The sequence below is a fragment of the Entelurus aequoreus genome, linkage group LG09 (genome assembly GCF_033978785.1).
Source record: "Entelurus aequoreus isolate RoL-2023_Sb linkage group LG09, RoL_Eaeq_v1.1, whole genome shotgun sequence".
Lineage (NCBI taxonomy): Eukaryota > Metazoa > Chordata > Actinopteri > Syngnathiformes > Syngnathidae > Entelurus > Entelurus aequoreus.
In genome coordinates this window covers 12,015,056-12,033,148 of record NC_084739.1, presented here as the reverse complement: position 1 = coordinate 12,033,148, position 18,093 = coordinate 12,015,056, and the positions used below count along the sequence as shown (strand labels likewise).

At 38.8% G+C, this 18,093-nt stretch overlaps 1 protein-coding gene across 1 annotated transcript in view; it reads left to right on the top strand.

The window, feature by feature from the left end:
- The window catches only part of LOC133657122 (myoferlin-like), a 77,021-nt gene that overhangs the window by 49,649 nt on the left and 9,279 nt on the right, over positions 1-18,093 (top strand). The window contains 14 exon segments of the mRNA XM_062058069.1: positions 2,127-2,229; positions 2,286-2,422; positions 5,061-5,225; positions 8,113-8,200; positions 8,399-8,476; positions 8,550-8,731; positions 8,803-8,961; positions 12,541-12,642; positions 12,720-12,881; positions 12,944-13,109; positions 13,505-13,572; positions 13,659-13,673; positions 14,995-15,093; positions 17,861-17,989. Of these exon segments, the coding sequence (XP_061914053.1) occupies positions 2,127-2,229; positions 2,286-2,422; positions 5,061-5,225; positions 8,113-8,200; positions 8,399-8,476; positions 8,550-8,731; positions 8,803-8,961; positions 12,541-12,642; positions 12,720-12,881; positions 12,944-13,109; positions 13,505-13,572; positions 13,659-13,673; positions 14,995-15,093; positions 17,861-17,989 (1,653 nt within the window).

Below are 18,093 nucleotides of genomic sequence, written 5' to 3'. Positions count from 1 at the left end.
ATTTTTTGGTTATTTATTTACCAAATTTGCAAAATCTTCCACCAAAAATATTTTTCTTAGTGGAATATTTGATGTGAAGTAATCAAAACCTTGGATAGGTCAATAATTCATAATAACATTGATTTTGATTCAATATTATGTTTTGAGCAATGACAGTTTGAAAGAAAAAAAACAGCTTTGTTTTATTAGTCAACATTGCAACTTTTTCTAAATTACGTTTAACCTTTAAGCTTTTTTATTTCACTTTTGTTATGTTTTTGTTTATTTCAATAGTATTTTTAGAATGTGCCGTGGGCCTTTAAAACATTAGCTGTGGGCCGCAAATGGCCTCCGGGGCACACTTTTGACACCCCTGCTATAAAAAATTAAATCTGATAAATCTATGGATAAAAAGCAGAGCCTGGCGACGCATGCGCGTTTATCATAACTCTCTCGCTCTCTCTGTCTCTGCCCCTCCCTCACGAATGCTGCTGCGCGCACAATTTGTTTTGTTTTTAACCCCTTCTTAACCCTGAACGTACATTGAAAATACACGCAACCCTAATTCAAAATGCCGGACATTTGAGGCATTTAAGAGCTGTCCGGGCGGAGTTTCTTAAATGCCTCAAATGTCAGGCATTTTGAGTATTGTTTACACAACATGCAGTACGCTACTTAATATGTCCGTGTGGAAACTCGTTCGGTACACCTCCGCACCGAACCGAAATCCCCGTACCAAAACGGTTCAATACAAATACACATACCGTTACACCCTTAGTAACCTGTATAATAACCATACTGTAGCGACATTGTTATTGGAAGAGCAAACACAGAGGAACTCTCTTTCTAGCGTATAAAATAATTCATAATTACTAGTAACGAATAATCTAATTAATTACTTTTAGGTCCGTTACAACGCTGTTAGCGATAGCGACGTGGCGTGCTGCTTTTGATGTGGTTTTATGTCGACAACAAGGCAGCGTCATAAGTGCAGCAAGTTCAATGCAGGAAATATCTTTTTACTGATGTAAGGAACAAGCAGCACCGCACGAAAATGAACTTGATATCAAATAGGAAGAGGCGACATCACACTGTGACACAGCAGACAACAACATACGCACACGTACACAATGGGAATATTGAACAAATTAATGATTAAAGTGACAAACTTCCCATCCAAACAATACCCCGTTTGTTGACAAGAAGATATGACAGCCATTGAAACACATTCAATCTCTTTATTAACCAGAGGCAACACAATCCGATGAAAAAGATTCAAAAGAGCTGGCATCAGAGCTGACAAACTGCTGCTGCTAATTGCTAAAGCTAACAAACACAGCTCCGTTGAAACCCTCGATGACGTCAATGTCACTAAGCAACAGGCCTCGCTTTAAAAAAGCTCAGACTCCGCACACTCTGCCCTTATATTAAACCTCTCCCAAATGCATGTCAGATATTTTAAGTTTTTTTTCGAAGTAACATATGAATGACTTTCTCTCTCAATTAACCTCTTAAGGCCCAAGCTGTTTGTTTACATGCTTTTTTATTTCTCTTTGCTATTTGGGCTTAATGGACCCTAATTAGAATAAAAACTAAGAATCATCTTTTGGTATGATGTACTTAGTCCATAAGTACACAAACGTGTACTTCATGTTTAGTGACATGCTAATTCTTATTTTTACACCTTTTTTTTCCAAATTCCATTGTATGTTATACTCTTCTGACACCACCAGATGGCAGTATAAGTGTCCACATAAGACCCCAATTCAGTAGTGTACACAATTTTGGAAATAAGAGCTAAAAGGTGCTGTCCACGCATGTGGCCACTAAGCCTTTAGTTAATTAATTACATTTATTAAAGACTAATTCCGTTAGTAATGCATTTCCTTTTTTTGGTAAAGTAACGAATAATTATAATTAATTACTTTTTTAAAGTAATTTTCACAACACTGGTAATAACACATCTGTATTATTAGGTCGAGGTACCAAAGTACTGAACTGAATATTTTGGCTAACTGCATTACAGAGAGAACTATGAGAAACAGTCCTCACTATGACGAGAAAGTACAACCACGTAATAAACATATTGTTAAGGTGTATATGTACTGTATGTGGGTGTGTTATTTGACAAACTTCATGTGTTGTAGAATGGAGAAAAGGCCCAGAGCCCATCAGAGTTCGAGTGTCCCCTTGGATGGACTTGGGAGGACGAGTGGACTTTTGACAGCAACAGAGCTGTCGATGAGAAAGGTACAATTAGAAAACAACTCTTGAAAATCTTCCATTAATGTGTTTTATAATTCTAGGCTGGGAGTATGGCGTGACCATTCTGCCTGACGATAAGCCCAAATCCTGGGTGGCAGCAGAAAAGATGTACCATGTTCATCGCAGGAAGAGGCTCATAAGACCCAGAAGGAAGATATCTGATAAAACAATCATTGATGTAAGGAGTTGTGGATGTGACAATTGATTGTTAAGGAGGCTGTTTGTAAGCGGATGATAGAGGGCGCTAACTTTCCAAAGTGTTGTATTATATCAGGCCTGGGCAATTATTCTGACTTGGGGGCTACATTTAGAGAAAAAAATGTGTCTGGGGGCCGGTATATCTATTTTTAGGAACACTAATACAAAACCTCACAATAATGTCTGATTGAATGCTAAAAACGTTATGACAGACCGGCTTAAAAATACATAATGGAATTGTAAATGTTTCTATGAACGATAAAACACTGAATATTGACAAAATATGAATGTCACACCCCCTTTCGATCGACATATTTTACAATCGAGTGAAACGCGACAAAAATGCAACAAACAGTGAAATATGAACGCGAAGGGTACAAAATAAACCCACCTACAATCTGATATATCACTAAGCTTTAGAACTTTGTTGTGAAAATCTCATTCCGCGTCTGTGGAAACGCTACGCACCCACACTGTTTGGTGCCTCGTCTGAGCTGCTGTGACGTAGATTACCATAGCAACTACTTAGTTGACCATAGTAACTCATTAGATTACCATAGTAACTCATTAGATTACCATAGTAACTGGTATATCATCCAAAAGCGCAGATTCCAACCATTGAAATACTTTGTACAGTTGAAGACTTACGGTCATTAGAAAACATCACTGCACATCATAATGACAGCTACACGTTCCATCTTAAAGATCTAAAAAAATATATTTGGGAATATCCGGCGGGCCAGATTGAAAAGCTTAACGGGCCGCATGTGGCCCCCGGGCCTTAATTTGCCCAGGTCTGTATTATATCCTGCCCTCTTCCGGCTTTTACCCAGTAATGATGTCACGTAACTAAACCCATGCACAACTCAGCCTTGTGTGTTGTTAGCTGAGGATAGCAATTTGGCAAAGTTTAGCTCCTAATGTTGGCTATCTTTGAATATATATTCCGTCATAACAACAGCATGACTGCAAATTGTTAGTCGCTTTTATTGGACTGCTTTTGTTTATGTGCACACAGACAGCGGTGAGCGACAAGCTTGATTCAATATAATTAGTAATTGTAAAGAATATAGAATTAGGATATTTGATATGTTCTAATAAACCACTAATGTAAATATAAGCTAGCCGTCGGTGTTCTTGTTATATACCGTATTTTCCACACTATAAGGCGCACTTAAAATCCTTTTTTTCTCTCAAAACTCTACAGTGCGCCTAATGTATGGAATAATTCTGGTTTTGCTCACCGACCTCGAAGCAATTTTATTTGGTACAATGATAAGTGTGACCAGTAGATGGCAGTCAAACATAAGAGATACATGGTAAGAGGTATGATGGCAATATGACTCAAGTAAACAACACCAACATTTTATATGTTCCATTGAAAATATAGAACATTACACACGGCGCTCAAAAATCTATCAAAATGTTTTAGTACGACTTTGGTAAGCTATGAAGCCGCTCCGCTTGGTGGATTGTCGGCGCATTAAACATATGAGTATTAAGATTAAAAGATTAAAGTACCAATGATTGTAACACACACACTAGATGTGGTGAAATTTGTCCTCTGCATTTGTCCCATCCCCTTGGGGAGCAGTGGGCAGCAGCGGCGCCGCGCCCAGGAATCATTTTGGTGATTTAACCCCCAACTCCAACCCTTTGTTTGGATTTGAACTCCAACCTACCGATCTTAGGGCGGACACTCTAACCACTAGGCCACTGAGATGTTATGGTGTGTGTGCAAGGTAAGACATTATCTGGCGTTTTGTTCCGCTATATTATGCAAAAGCAACTTTTCTGGTACCTGCTGATCTGTATTTGGGATCTTCATAAATCCTGACAAATTCCGCGCATCTGCCTTTGTAGTCCGTGCCGACACCGTAGTCGATAAGCTTCTTCTTTTTCTTTATCTTCTTGTTATGGGACATTTATCCTCCGCTGTTGCCATTTCTAATATGAAGTAGTGTAAAGTTGTTACTCATATCTGTCAGTAAACTCGCCATGAAAGTGTTAAAACATACTGGTCTAGTGAGTTTATATTATACGCCAAAGGAACTTTAGTTATTAGAGTTCCGGTCGGATGGTTTTTCACGGTACACTTGTTGTTGTTTCCGGATGAGAAGATGCTGCGCCGTTATTGATTCAAGTAAAGTCTGAATGTCATTAAAACAGTTAGCTCCAGCTTTTGACACTTCTTCCACTCCCGTCCTTGCACGCTACACCGCTACAACAAAGATGACGGGGAGAAGACGCTGTTGAAGGCGAGCAACGTAAATAAGACCACCCACAAAACGGTGCATCCTGAAGCGACTGTCAGAAAGCGACTTGAAGATGATCTGTAAAACATAATCTATGCAACATTTTGACCAAAGAAACACCATTACATGTGATGTAGACCACAAGGAAGTGTTTTACATTTAGAAAAAAAATAAAAATAATATGACTCCTTTAATGCGCCTTATATATGAAAAAAGATCGACAATAGACCATTCATCGGCGGTGCGCCCTATGGTCCGGAAAATATGGTATTATGGTTTAAAAAATGTAATTTCCGCAAGTTAAGAAGAGCACCTTAAATGTGATCATCTGAAATGTCATTCTTAACGACTCGTCCTCCACAGAGGCGTGAGACAGGAGAAGGCTGGGAATATTCTTCCCTGATTGGCTGGAAGTTTCACCGAAAAGAACGCTCCTCTGACACATTCCGCCGTCGACGATGGAGGAGGAAGATGGTGCCCTCGGATCAAATCGGGGCATCTGCCATCTTCCGATTGGAAGGTGCACTGGTGAGTGAATGCTCAGTGCATATAGGTATACATGCACAGTCGAACCTCGATTTACAAACCCCTCTATTTGTGAACTTTTCAGTTTACAAACTTTTAGATCATGCCAAATATGTCTCTGTGTGCAAACACGTCGTTCATTAATCTTGTGTCCCGCTGGCAGCCATTTTGTGCTTGCGCGTATTGAAGAAATTGAGGAAGCCGGCTTTCGGCCAGAGCAAGTTTTTAATTGTGATGAGAACTGACTTTTCTGGAAAAAGATGCCAAAGCGGACTTATTTCACAATTGAGGAGAAGGCTACCTCTCGTTCCGCGGCGCCTCTTTCAATCACACACGCGGCCACTCCCCCCTGCCCCCTCGGATTCATTCTCTCCGTCTTTCTGCACATTTCTCTCCTCATGAGGAGCAGCTCACAGAAGGACCTTTGCTGATGTTAATCAGAATCAGCTTTATGTAATGTAAGTGGATTTTACTTATTTTTTTAAAATGCTTATTATTGTAGCAATATGGTTGTTAAAGTTAAGGACGTGTGTGATTTCTGATCGTTTGTGAGGGCACCAAAAGGACTTCTCTGTGTGTGCTCGCATGTTGGCAGAGCAGAGCATGCCAGACTGCAGCTTGTCGTTGTTGTTGTTGTTGTTTCAGCTTATTATTAACGACATGGTTATTCATTACTTCCTTGTTATGTTTGTTTGATATACATAACAGTATAGCACTTATTATGGTGTTGAGTGTGTACATACCTTCACTCAAATGGGGACTTTGGTCGAGGCTGGAACCCATTATTCATATTTACATTGTTTCTTATGGAGAAATGTACTTCAATATACAAACTTTTCGATTTACGAGCCCTGTTGAAGAACCAATAAATCGAGGTTCCACTGTATACTCTAAACAGGACCAGGAAGTCTGCCTATACAAAGTTATCACCCTAAATGATCCAGTTAACCCCTGTATTCAGTCTCCTGTAGGGGAAGCAAATAACTGCCCAGGTCTGTACTTACTGTAGCCTCGGGGTCAAATAACATTTCCATTAACATCTGTGGCTGTAGGCAACCTCCCAATGTAGTTGTATTGACTACACAAGATGGCAGTGGCTGCATTTGAAGTATCATGAGTGGAAGTCATCTAACATCTTTATTTACCTCTGCATGCAGATGAAAGTGTTGGTTGGGCGTCTCTGCTGTTGCAATTAACTCATCAGCTGTACTTATGCTGACTGAGCAGTTTGCTCCCTACCGCGATTACAACATTTCTTCTGCTGCTCAGCTGTTGCAATTAACTCATCAGCTGTACTTATGCTGACTAAGCAGTTTGCTCCCTACCGCGAGTACAACATTTCTTCTGTTGCTGCTGTGTTGTGCAATAAATCATCGGTGTCCAAAATTCGTCCCGCAGGCGTTTTCAATATGGCCCGCGATGTGTCATGACTTTGATGAGGAATCTGGCTTGCAGGGTGTTTTAATTAGCTTTATATGTCTGTCAGTCTTATTGCTGCGTCTCTGCCTCATCTTGTGAACAACATGACTAATTCAGGTCAATAACCATGAATTGTGCGTACGGGAGAATGTAGCACAGCATTTACTTACATGAGCCAATCCAGACAACCTTCCCTAGTAATGGTGCAAAAATAAATAAAAAATTGCAACCAACACAAAAAGTCAACACATAACGCAACCTGCTCACTGAACTTTGTCGATATTATAAAAAAACGTCCACACACTATAACAATTTAAAATTACGCCCATTTAAAACCATTATAATGGTGCAAGATAGGAAACAATGCAAAACACTCTCTCTGCATTTATCCATGTTTGGCACATTTTAGCTGCTTGACATTGATTACAAAACTTTCACACCCTCTTAATATCCAATTATATTAATTATACATCCATTATGTTAATATAATATGTACATGCACGCACGCACACACACACACACACACACACACACACACACACACACACACACACACACACACACACACACACACACACACACACACACACACACACACACACACATTTGTATATATGGTAACACTTTAGTATGGGGAACATATTCACCATTGATTAGTTGCTTGTACTTGCTTATACTTATACTTAATTTAGAGTTATTTGGAAACTAGTGGAACATAGAGGGGTTAGGGTTAGGGTTACTAATAAGCAATAATTCTGAGGTTATTGAGGGAAGACTCTTAGTTAATTGCTTACTGGTTGTATAATAAGGCCATGCAGAATAAGGCATTAATAAGTACTTAATAATGACTAATTAACAGCCAATATGTTAATAATTTGCATGTTAATAAGCAACTAATTAATGGTGAATATGTTCCCCGTACCGTATATATATATATATATATATATGCACTGTATGTTTGTATATAATATATATGTATGTATGTGTGTATATATATATAATATATATGTACAGTATGTATGTATGTATATATATATTATATATGTATGTATATATATATTATATATGTATGTATGTATATATATATATGTATATGTTACTTTACAATCATGCAGTCGGCTTTTGGCCCTCGACCAAATTTTTTAGTCCAACGCGGACCCCAAGTCAAATAGTTTTGATCATGTGGTCACAGAGAGCTGCGGTTTTCTCTTTCCACAAAAAATCACGAGATATTTCTTGTATTCCAAACATATGTTAGCCAATGAGGTTGTTGCCATGACAACATGATACCCATCTGAGTCACATTTTTGTATGTGGCTGTTCCTTTTGTTAACAAATGAGTCACAAAGTTGAAGTTCCTTTTGCCAGCTTAAGTTGTTTTCCACTTTGACACAATACCTACCAGCAGTGAAAAAGTGTTTTAAGTTTTCCTATGTGTTTTTTTTTTTTGTTTTTTTTTTGCTGTTGACAGGGGGTTGATGTCGACGAGAAGGCCAGCAAAACGGATGCTGCCAAACTATTTGGAGCCAACACACCCACAGTTTCCTGCCACTTTAGCCGTGAGTCCTCCTGTATCAGATAAAGCACATGCCCGCCGGTCACTGACGCTGATTAAAGCCTTTGTGCTGTTTCACAGACCGCTTCCTGGCTGTAGTTTTTCCATTTTTGGAATAGTTTAGCCGAAGAAACACAAGCATTATTATGCCTTATCACATATTGTCCTGAGATTGTATTGAATTTAAAAATGCTCCATTCAGGGTCGTACCTTTATCAGCTGAGAGTGTACGTGTACCAGGCGAGGAATCTCTGTGCCATGGACAAGGACAGCTTCTCAGGTGAAAATAGAAAAATAACAATGGAAGATAGTAAATGAAGTCGGTATATCCTGATTGTCATTGTCTGGTGTAGATCCATACGCGCACGTGTCTTTCCTTCACCTGAGCAAAACTACGGAAGTCATCAATGGTACCTTGAACCCCACGTGGGATCAGAGTCTCATCTTTGAGGATGTTGAAATCTACGGAGACCCACAGACCATCGCCCACAACCCTCCGGATGTAGTGTTGGAGCTTTACGACAGCGATAAAGTGGTAGGCTTTTTAGAAGAGATCGACACAAATGGGAATCACGGACTATGATAAGACTTGCGTTTCATCTCCAGGGTAAAGATGAGCACATGGGTCGCTGTATGTGCTCTCCAGTCGTGAAAGTCCACCTCAGTGAGGCCGTCAGCCCTAAACTACAGTGGTACCCAGTTACCAAAAAGGGACGCGGTGCTGGGGAAGTACTTCTGGCGGCTGAGCTGCTGCTAAAGGACAAGGTAAACAAATGACAGCAGTAGAGATGTCCGATAATGGCTTTTTTGCCGATATCCGATATTCTGATATTGTCCAACTCTTAATTACCGATACCGATATCAACCGATACCGATATATACAGTCGTGGAATTAACACATTATTATGCCTAATTTTGTTGTGATGCCCCGATGGATGCATTAAACAATGTAACAAGGTTTTCCAAAATAAATCAACATGCCAACATGGCACTGCCATATTTATTATTGAAGTCACAAAGTGCATTTTTTTTTTTTACATGCCTCAAAACAGCAGCTTGGAATTTGGGACATGCTCTCCCTGAGAGAGCGTGAGGAGGTTGAGGTGGGCGGGGGTTGGGGGGGCGGGGTTCCAGGGGATACGGGGTGGGGTTCCAGGGGATACGGGGTAGCGGGGGTGTATATTGTAGCGTCCCGGAAGATAGATAGATAGATGGTACTTTATTGATTCCTTCAGGAGAGTTCCCTCAGGAAAATTAAGTTAGTGCTGCAAGGACTTCTGGGTATTTGTTCTGTTGTGTTTATGTTGTGTTACGGTGCGGATGTTCTCCCGAAATGTGTTTGCCATTCTTGTTTGGTGTGGGTTCACAGTGTGGCGCATATTTGTAACAGTGTTAAAGTTGTTTATACGGCAACCCTCAGTGTGACCTGTATGGCTGTTGACCAAGTATGCCTTGCAGTCACATGTGTGTGTGAAAAAACGTAGATATTATGTGACTGGGCCGGCATGCAAAGGCAGTGCCTTTAAGGTTTATTGGCGCTCTGTACTTCTCCCTACGTCCGTGTACACAGCGGCGTTTTAAAAAGTCATCAATTTTACTTTTTGAAACCGATACAGATAATTTTGAAACCGATACCGATAATTTCCAATATTACATTTTAAAGCATTTATCGGCCGATAATATTGGCAGTCCGATATTATCGGACATCTCTAGACAGCAGTCTTTGAAATTCTTGAACTATCCGAAGGCATTTGTCGCTAACGACAAAAATGTCAGCTCCCCAAATCTGCTGTAAATGTATTTTCAGGGTTGACATTTGGTTTGCAGAAGTGGACACACACAACTAGCTTGCGTACAAGGGGCGTGGTTTGTTTTCTTTGAACTGGGAAAAGTTAGCACAATCTGTTGGACAAATATATGTATACAATCTACAGAAATTGAAAGTCGGTTGTCCAATTTACATTTTTGACAAACAAGATTGTATTGCTTTATATTGAGATATATTTGAGATGATCAAAAAGAGCATCTTAATTGGTTTTCAATATTTTGTCATGAGTAACAAATGTGTGGGTTTTTGTGTACCTTTTTTAGAGTACCGTATTTTTCGGAGTATAAGTCGCTCCGGAGTATAAGACGCACCGGCCGAAAATGCATAATAAAGAAAGAAAAACACATATATAAGTCGCACTGGAGTATAAGTCACATTTTTTGGGGAAATTTATTTGATAAAACCCAACACCAAGAATAAACATTTGAAAGGCAATTTAAAATAAATAAAGAATAGTGAACAACAGGCTGAATAAGTGTACGTTATATGAGGCATAAATAACCGATAATATTGGCAGTCCGATATTATCGGACATCTCTAGACAGCAGTCTTTGAAATTCTTGAACTATCCGAAGGCATTTGTCGCTAACGACAAAAATGTCAGCTCCCCAAATCTGCTGTAAATGTATTTTCAGGGTTGACATTTGGTTTGCAGAAGTGGACACACACAACTAGCTTGCGTACAAGGGGCGTGGTTTGTTTTCTTTGAACTGGGAAAAGTTAGCACAATCTGTTGGACAAATATATGTATACAATCTACAGAAATTGAAAGTCGGTTGTCCAATTTACATTTTTGACAAACAAGATTGTATTGCTTTATATTGAGATATATTTGAGATGATCATAAAGAGCATCTTAATTGGTTTTCAATATTTTGTCATGAGTAACAAATGTGTGGGTTTTTGTGTACCTTTTTTAGAGTACCGTATTTTTCGGAGTATAAGTCGCTCCGGAGTATAAGACGCACCGGCCGAAAATGCATAATAAAGAAAGAAAAACACATATATAAGTCGCACTGGAGTATAAGTCACATTTTTTGGGGAAATTTATTTGATAAAACCCAACACCAAGAATAAACATTTGAAAGGCAATTTAAAATAAATAAAGAATAGTGAACAACAGGCTGAATAAGTGTACGTTATATGAGGCATAAATAACCAACTGAGAACGTGCCTGGTATGTTAACGTAACATATTATAGTAAGAGTCATTCAAATAACTATAACATATAGAACATGCTATACGTTTACCAAACAATCTGTCACTCCTAATCGCTAAATCCCATGAAATCTTATACGTCTAGTCTCTTACGTGAATGAGCTAAATAATATTATTTGATATTTTACGGTAATGTGTTAATAATTTCACACATAAGTCGCTCCTGAGTATAAGTCGCACCCCCGGCCAAACTATGAAAAAAACTGTGATTTATAGTCCGAAAAATACGGTAATTTAAGGAATCGAGATGACAAGTCTGACATTCTGTAAGAATGAATATCCTCTGGCAAATTTGATTTATATTCACTCAACACCGCAAAATGACTTGAAAGTAAAGATGTCCGATAATATCGGCAGTCCGATATTATCGGACATCTGATAAATGCTTTAAAATGTAACATCGGAAATTATCGGTATCGGTTTCAAATTTATCGGTATCGGTTCAAAAAAGGGAAATTTATGACTTTTTAAAACGCCGCTGTGTACACGGACGTAGGGAGAAGTACAGAGCGCCAATAAACCTTAAAGGCACTGCCTTTGCGTGCCGGCCCTGTCACATAATATCTACGGCTTTTCACACAAACAAGTGAATGCCATGCATACTTGGTCAACAGCCATACAGGTCACACTGAGGGTGCCCGTATAAACAACTTTAACACTGTTACAAATATGCGCCACACTGTGAACCCACACTAAACAAGAATGACAAACACATTTCGGGAGAACATCCGCACCGTAACACAACATAAACACAACAGAACAAATACCCAGAACCCCTTGCAGCACTAACTCCTCCGGGACGCTACAATATACACCCCCCGCTACCCCTTACCCCCCCCCCCCCCCCCACCTCAACCCCGCCCACTTCAACCTCCACATGCTCTCTCAGGGAGAGCATGTCCCAAATTCCAAGCTGCTGTTTTGAGGCATGTTAAAAAAAATAATGCACTTTGTGACTTCAATAATAAATATGGCAGTGCCATGTTGGCATTTTTTTCCATAACTGAGTTGATTTATTTTGGAAAACCTTGTAACATTGTTTAATGCATCCAGCGGGGCATCACAACAAAATTAGGCATAATAATGTGTTAATGCCACGACTGTATATATCGGTATCGGTTGATATCGGAATCGGTAATTAAGAGTTGGACAATATCGGAATATCGGATATCGGCAAAAAAGCCATTATCGGACATCCCTACTTGAAAGTATAAAAAAATCAATGGTACAAAATGTCCCTTTAATCTCATAATGGTTTATTAAACATAACAATATTGAAAATGTAACACTGCCTTGCAGGCAAATGAGGGAGATCTTCCTCTGGCTCCTCCTCGGCGAGGGGAGAAGCTCTACATGGTTCCTCAAGGAATCAGGCCTGTCGTGCAGCTCACTGCTATCGAGGTACGGTACATCAAATATCATTCTTTCGCCTCTTTTACAGCGATTGGTAATAGTGAATAATGTTCTCTTTCTCTCAGGTCTTGACTTGGGGTTTGAGGAACATGAAGAGCTACCAGCTGGCCACAGTTGCGTCTCCTAACTTGATCGTGGAATGTGGCGGCGAGATCGTTCAAACGGCCATCATCAAGAACTTCAAGAAGAATCCCAACTTTCCTGGATCTGTACTGCTCCTCAAAGTGGTACGGGCTCATATTTTGTCCCGACTGTTGGTATATTTCCAACAACTTGTGTCATTTTCCAGCTTCTCCCCAAAGAAGAGATGTACACACCTCCCATTGTACTGAAGGTCATCGACCACAGGCCCTTTGGAAGGAAGCCAGTAGTGGGCCAGTGCACCATCGACTGCTTGGAGGTGTTCAGATGTGACCCGTATCGAGTCAACAATGAAGTCTGCATGTCAGCCAGAGGTACACACACACTCACACGCTTTATATCATATATATTGTATATATATATATATCATATCATATATACACACGCTATCATATATACTGTATATACAGTAATATTGTACATGGTCATTGGTTTATATTGTATATATGTTATAGACATAATATAATATATCTGTATATCAATTATTCTGTACACATATTATGTATATATTCGTATATATGTTTGATTTTTTTATATATTTTTTAGTCTATTTTTACCTGCATTGTCCTTTCCATCCTTACACTTTCCATCATTGTAACTGAGCTACTGTGTTGAACAATTTCCCTTGTGGATCATTAAAGTTTGTCTAAGTCTAAATCTAAGTTCCAAACATTTACATTTACTGAGTCCTCCTCCCATTCTATTTTAGTGGCAATGATAGCAGCTCAGGGAGACGTTATCATCAACATCGAGGAGAGACATACAGTCAAAGCTGAGGTGAGTCATAACGCACTTACACTATGCAGATGCAAATCTTCAATTTTATCAACATGCGGTGTTTATTTTGATTTCCATAACTACAGGTTCAAATTGAGAAGGTGAGTGCCTTTCTTCTTGTCTTTGACAATATACAGTCGTGGTCACAAGTTTACGTACACTTGTAAAGAACATAATGTCATGGCTGTCTTGAGTTTCTAATAATTTCTACAACTCTTTATTTTTTTGTGATAGAGTGATTGGAGCATATACTTGTTGGTCACAAAAAACATTCATGAAGTTTGGTTCTTTTATGAATTTATTATGGGTCTACTGCTGGGTCAAAAGTATACGTACAGCAATGTTAATATTTGGTTGCATGTCCCTTGGCAAGTTTCACTGCAATAAGGCGCTTTTGGTAGCCATCCACAAGCTTCTGGCAAGCTTCTGGTTAAATTGTTGACCACTCCTCTTGACAAAATTGGTGCAGTTCAGCTAAATTTGTTGGTTTTTTGACAAGGTCTTGTTTCTTCAGCATTGTCCACACGTTTAAGTCAGGACTTTGGGAAGGCCATCTGACATCATATGGACAAAGATTTGACCTTCTGGAGGAAAGTTATGTGGTCAGATGAAACAAAAATTGAGCTGTTTGGCCACAATACCCAGCAATATGTTTGGAGGAGAAAATGTGAGGCCTTTAATCCCAGGAACACCATGTCTAAAGCCAAGCATGGTGGTGGTAGTATTATGCTTTGGGCCTGTTTTGCTGCCAATGGAACTGGCGCTTTACAGAGAGTAAATGGGACAATGAAAAAGGAGGATTACCTCCAAATTCTTCAGGACAACCTAAAATCATCAGCCCGGAGGTTGGGTCTTGGGCGCAGTTGGGTGTTCCAACAGGACAATGACCCCAAACACACGTCAAAAGTGGTAAAGGAATGGCTAAATCAGGCGAGAATTAAGGTTTTAGAATGGCCTTCCCAAAGTCCTGACTTAAATGTGTGGACAATGCTGAAGAAACAAGTCCATGTCAGAAAACCAACAAATTTAGCTGAACTGCACCAATTTTGTCAAGAGGAGTGGTCAACAATTCAACCAGAAGTTGCCAGAAGCTTGTGGATGGCTACCAAAAGCGCTTAATTGCAGTGAGACTTGCCAAGGGACATGTAAGCAAATATTAACATTGCTGTATGTATACTTTTGACCCAGCAGATTTGGTCACATTTTCAGTAAGACCCATAATAAATTCATAAAAGTACCAAACTTTATGAAGGATTTTTGTGACCAACAAGTATGTGCTCCAATCACTCTATCACAAACAAATAAGAGTTGTAGAAATGATTGGAAACTCAAGACAGCCATGACATTATGTCCTTTACAAGTGTATGTCAACTTTTGACCACGACTGTATTTGTGTTATTTTAAATGATTTCAATTGTGCAGGAAGAGGAAGCAGTAGACTGGTGGAGTAAGTTCTATGCCTCCATTGGACTGCAGGAGAAGTGTGGGCCTTACCTGAAAAAGGGATATGACACGTTGGAGGTGAGGTCATAAATACCAACTTAGATTACAGTAAATCGGTGCTATAATTTGTTGTTGGTTGTACATGATACAGTCAGTGACCTTGACGGTGTTGACTTTGGATTCATGTGTATTTCCAAAACAAAAATGTAATCAAGTGAGCCATTCATTTTGATAATGATCCTAAAAAAAATGTGTCTGCGGGAGGATTGTTCTGGAATCATTTTATTTGGAAAAGTGGAACGTAGGCAATGCATCAGAAAAATATGGAGACCATTGCAAAAAGATGAACAGTATGCAGGATTTGTGAAAATAACTGTGCGGGCAATTTCTATTTTACCATTTTTCGTATCAAAAGTAATATACACTCAAATCTGAAATAAGATTAATCATTTGTCCAACAGAACAAACAGATGTACTTGCTTGTTTTAAAGTACTGGGGTCTTCAATAGTTTCCTGGCCAAGGACCCCCAAACTATAATAGAGATGGAGCAGACACCCTTTACTTAGATATTTAAATTACCCAGATATCTTCAATAACTGTAACTACAAACCCCAAAATCAGTGAAGTAAGGCAAAAAAAAAGTGGCGCTTCGAAATTTGCGTCTTCACTGTATTGCAAACTTAAAGCATATTCTATCTATTTGGCCTAAATGAAACATTTTCAAGCATAAAAATTTATTTAAATAATATCAATACTATTGTAATATTATCCACTGGATGACCTAAAGTCTTGTTTTCGCTTATTATGTCTACTATATTCGATTAAACAAGTGTAAAGGTGACATGAATTGTTGGTATTTCATGTCTAAATCCAATCCAATCCAATCCACTTTATTTATATAGCACATTTACACAACAAGAATGTTTCCAAAGTGCTGCACAGCCATGTTAAAAACAATATTAAAAACAAAATTAAAAACAATATTAAAAACTATATTAAAAATGATATTAAAAACAATATTAAAAACAATATTATGCTACACCAATGACTGAATAAAAACAAAGAATAAATGAATAGAAAACCAATACATAAACAATATAAAAAATAAATATGATTAAAAACGATTTTAAAGGGTAAAACCAATTAAAACAGTAAAATAGACATCAAAATTTATAAAAAACACAGAGGACAACAGAGGACAGAAGACCACACAACTCACGTAGTGTTAAAAGCCAAAGAATAAAAGTGGGTCTTAAGACGAGACTTAAAACACTCCACTGTGGAAGCAGTTTGAACATGGAGGGGCAGAGTGTTCCACAGTTTAGGGCCGACCACAGAGAAGGCCCTGTCTCCCCTGGTTTTAAGTCTCGTCCTGGGCACCACGAGCTGGAGCTGGCTCTCGGACCTCAGAGCGCGTGCAGGAGTGTAAATTTGGATGAGGTCAGAGATATACTGAGGTGCCAGTCCATGTAAAGCTTTAAAAACAAACAGCAAGGATTTAAAATCAATTCTAAAATGAACAGGGAGCCAGTGCAAACTCAGAAGAATTGGGGTTATATGCTCGCGTTTCCTGGCCCCTGTTAAAAGTCGTGCTGCCGCGTTCTGGACTAACTGCAACCTGGAGAGAGCTTTTTGGCTAATACCAGCATAAAGTGCATTGCAGTAGTCCAGGCGACTTGAAATAAAAGCATGCACGACTTGTTCAAAAAGGTTAAAAGATAAAAATGGTTTTACCTTTGCTAAAAGACGAAGATGATAAAAACACGATTTTAAAACGCCATTGACTTGTTTGTCACATTTAAAATCGCTGTCTATAGTGACGCCAAGGCTGGTGACTTTGGGACGCACGTCATTTTGCAATGGTCCCAAGTCAGTGAGGGCCGGACCAAAAACTGAAATTTCCGTTTTTCCCTCATTCATTATTAAAAAATTCTGGGCTAACCAAGCCTTGACATCACATAGACAGTTGAGAAGGGGTGGGGGTCTAAAGGGCTCTCATTGTGTTGAAAAACGTATTTAGAAGGTTTTTATGCTCTAGCTATGAAAATATAATAATAATAATATAATAATATGTCCTACTTCGTGTAAAGGTGACATAAATTGTTGATATTTTATGTGTAAAGGGCTCTCATTGTGTTGAAAAATGTATTTAGAAGGTTTTTATGCTCTAGCTATGAAAATATAATAATAATAATACAATAAATTGTCCTACTTCGTGTAAAGGTGACATAAATTGTTGATATTTTATGTCTAAAGGGCTCTCATTGTGTTAAAAACGTATTTAGAAGGTTTTTATGCTCTAGCTATGAAAATATAATAATAATAATACAATAAATTGTCCTACTTCGAGGAAAGGTGACATAAATTGTTGGTATTTCATGTCTAAAGGGCTGTCATTGTGTTAAAAAACGTATTTAGAAGGTTTTTCTGCTCTAGCTATGAACATTTAATTATAATATAAATAATAAGTCCTACTTTGCGTAAATGTATTTACCACGCTCGGGCCCGGAACCATTTAACAGCGATAAACAAGGATTTACTGTAATCCCTAAAATGTTGATACCATGTATTTGTGACACTTATGGGTCTACCTGAAAATATTGTTTTGAGTTCAAATCCATTGTGGTGGTGTCAAATCCAAAAACTTTTACCTTTATTTCATTTAGAACACAAAATTGATATTTAAAAAAATCACTCAATAGTCTCTCAAGATCATTCCAAACAGAAAGCACAACTAAAAACAAAAGAGTCATCAGGAAAAAATGTCTGTTGTTGTCCAAATACTTCTGTTCTCCATGTCCAATCATGAACGGTGCCTGTATAACCTTGCAACGTGGCTTTCAGGTGTACGACCGCGAACTAGAACAAGTGGAACAGTTCCAAGGTCTCACCGATTTCTGCAGCACTTTCAAACTCCTGCGAGGAAAGACAGACGAAGATGAAGATGACCCCTCAGTTGTGGGGGAGTTTAAGGTGAGGAAGCTACAGTGCAGTGAGAGGAATTGCCGCTGTGTAACCTGCGTTTGCCTGCCCTCTAGTGCGCGAGCTTGATAGCGTCAGGAAATGACCACGTCAAC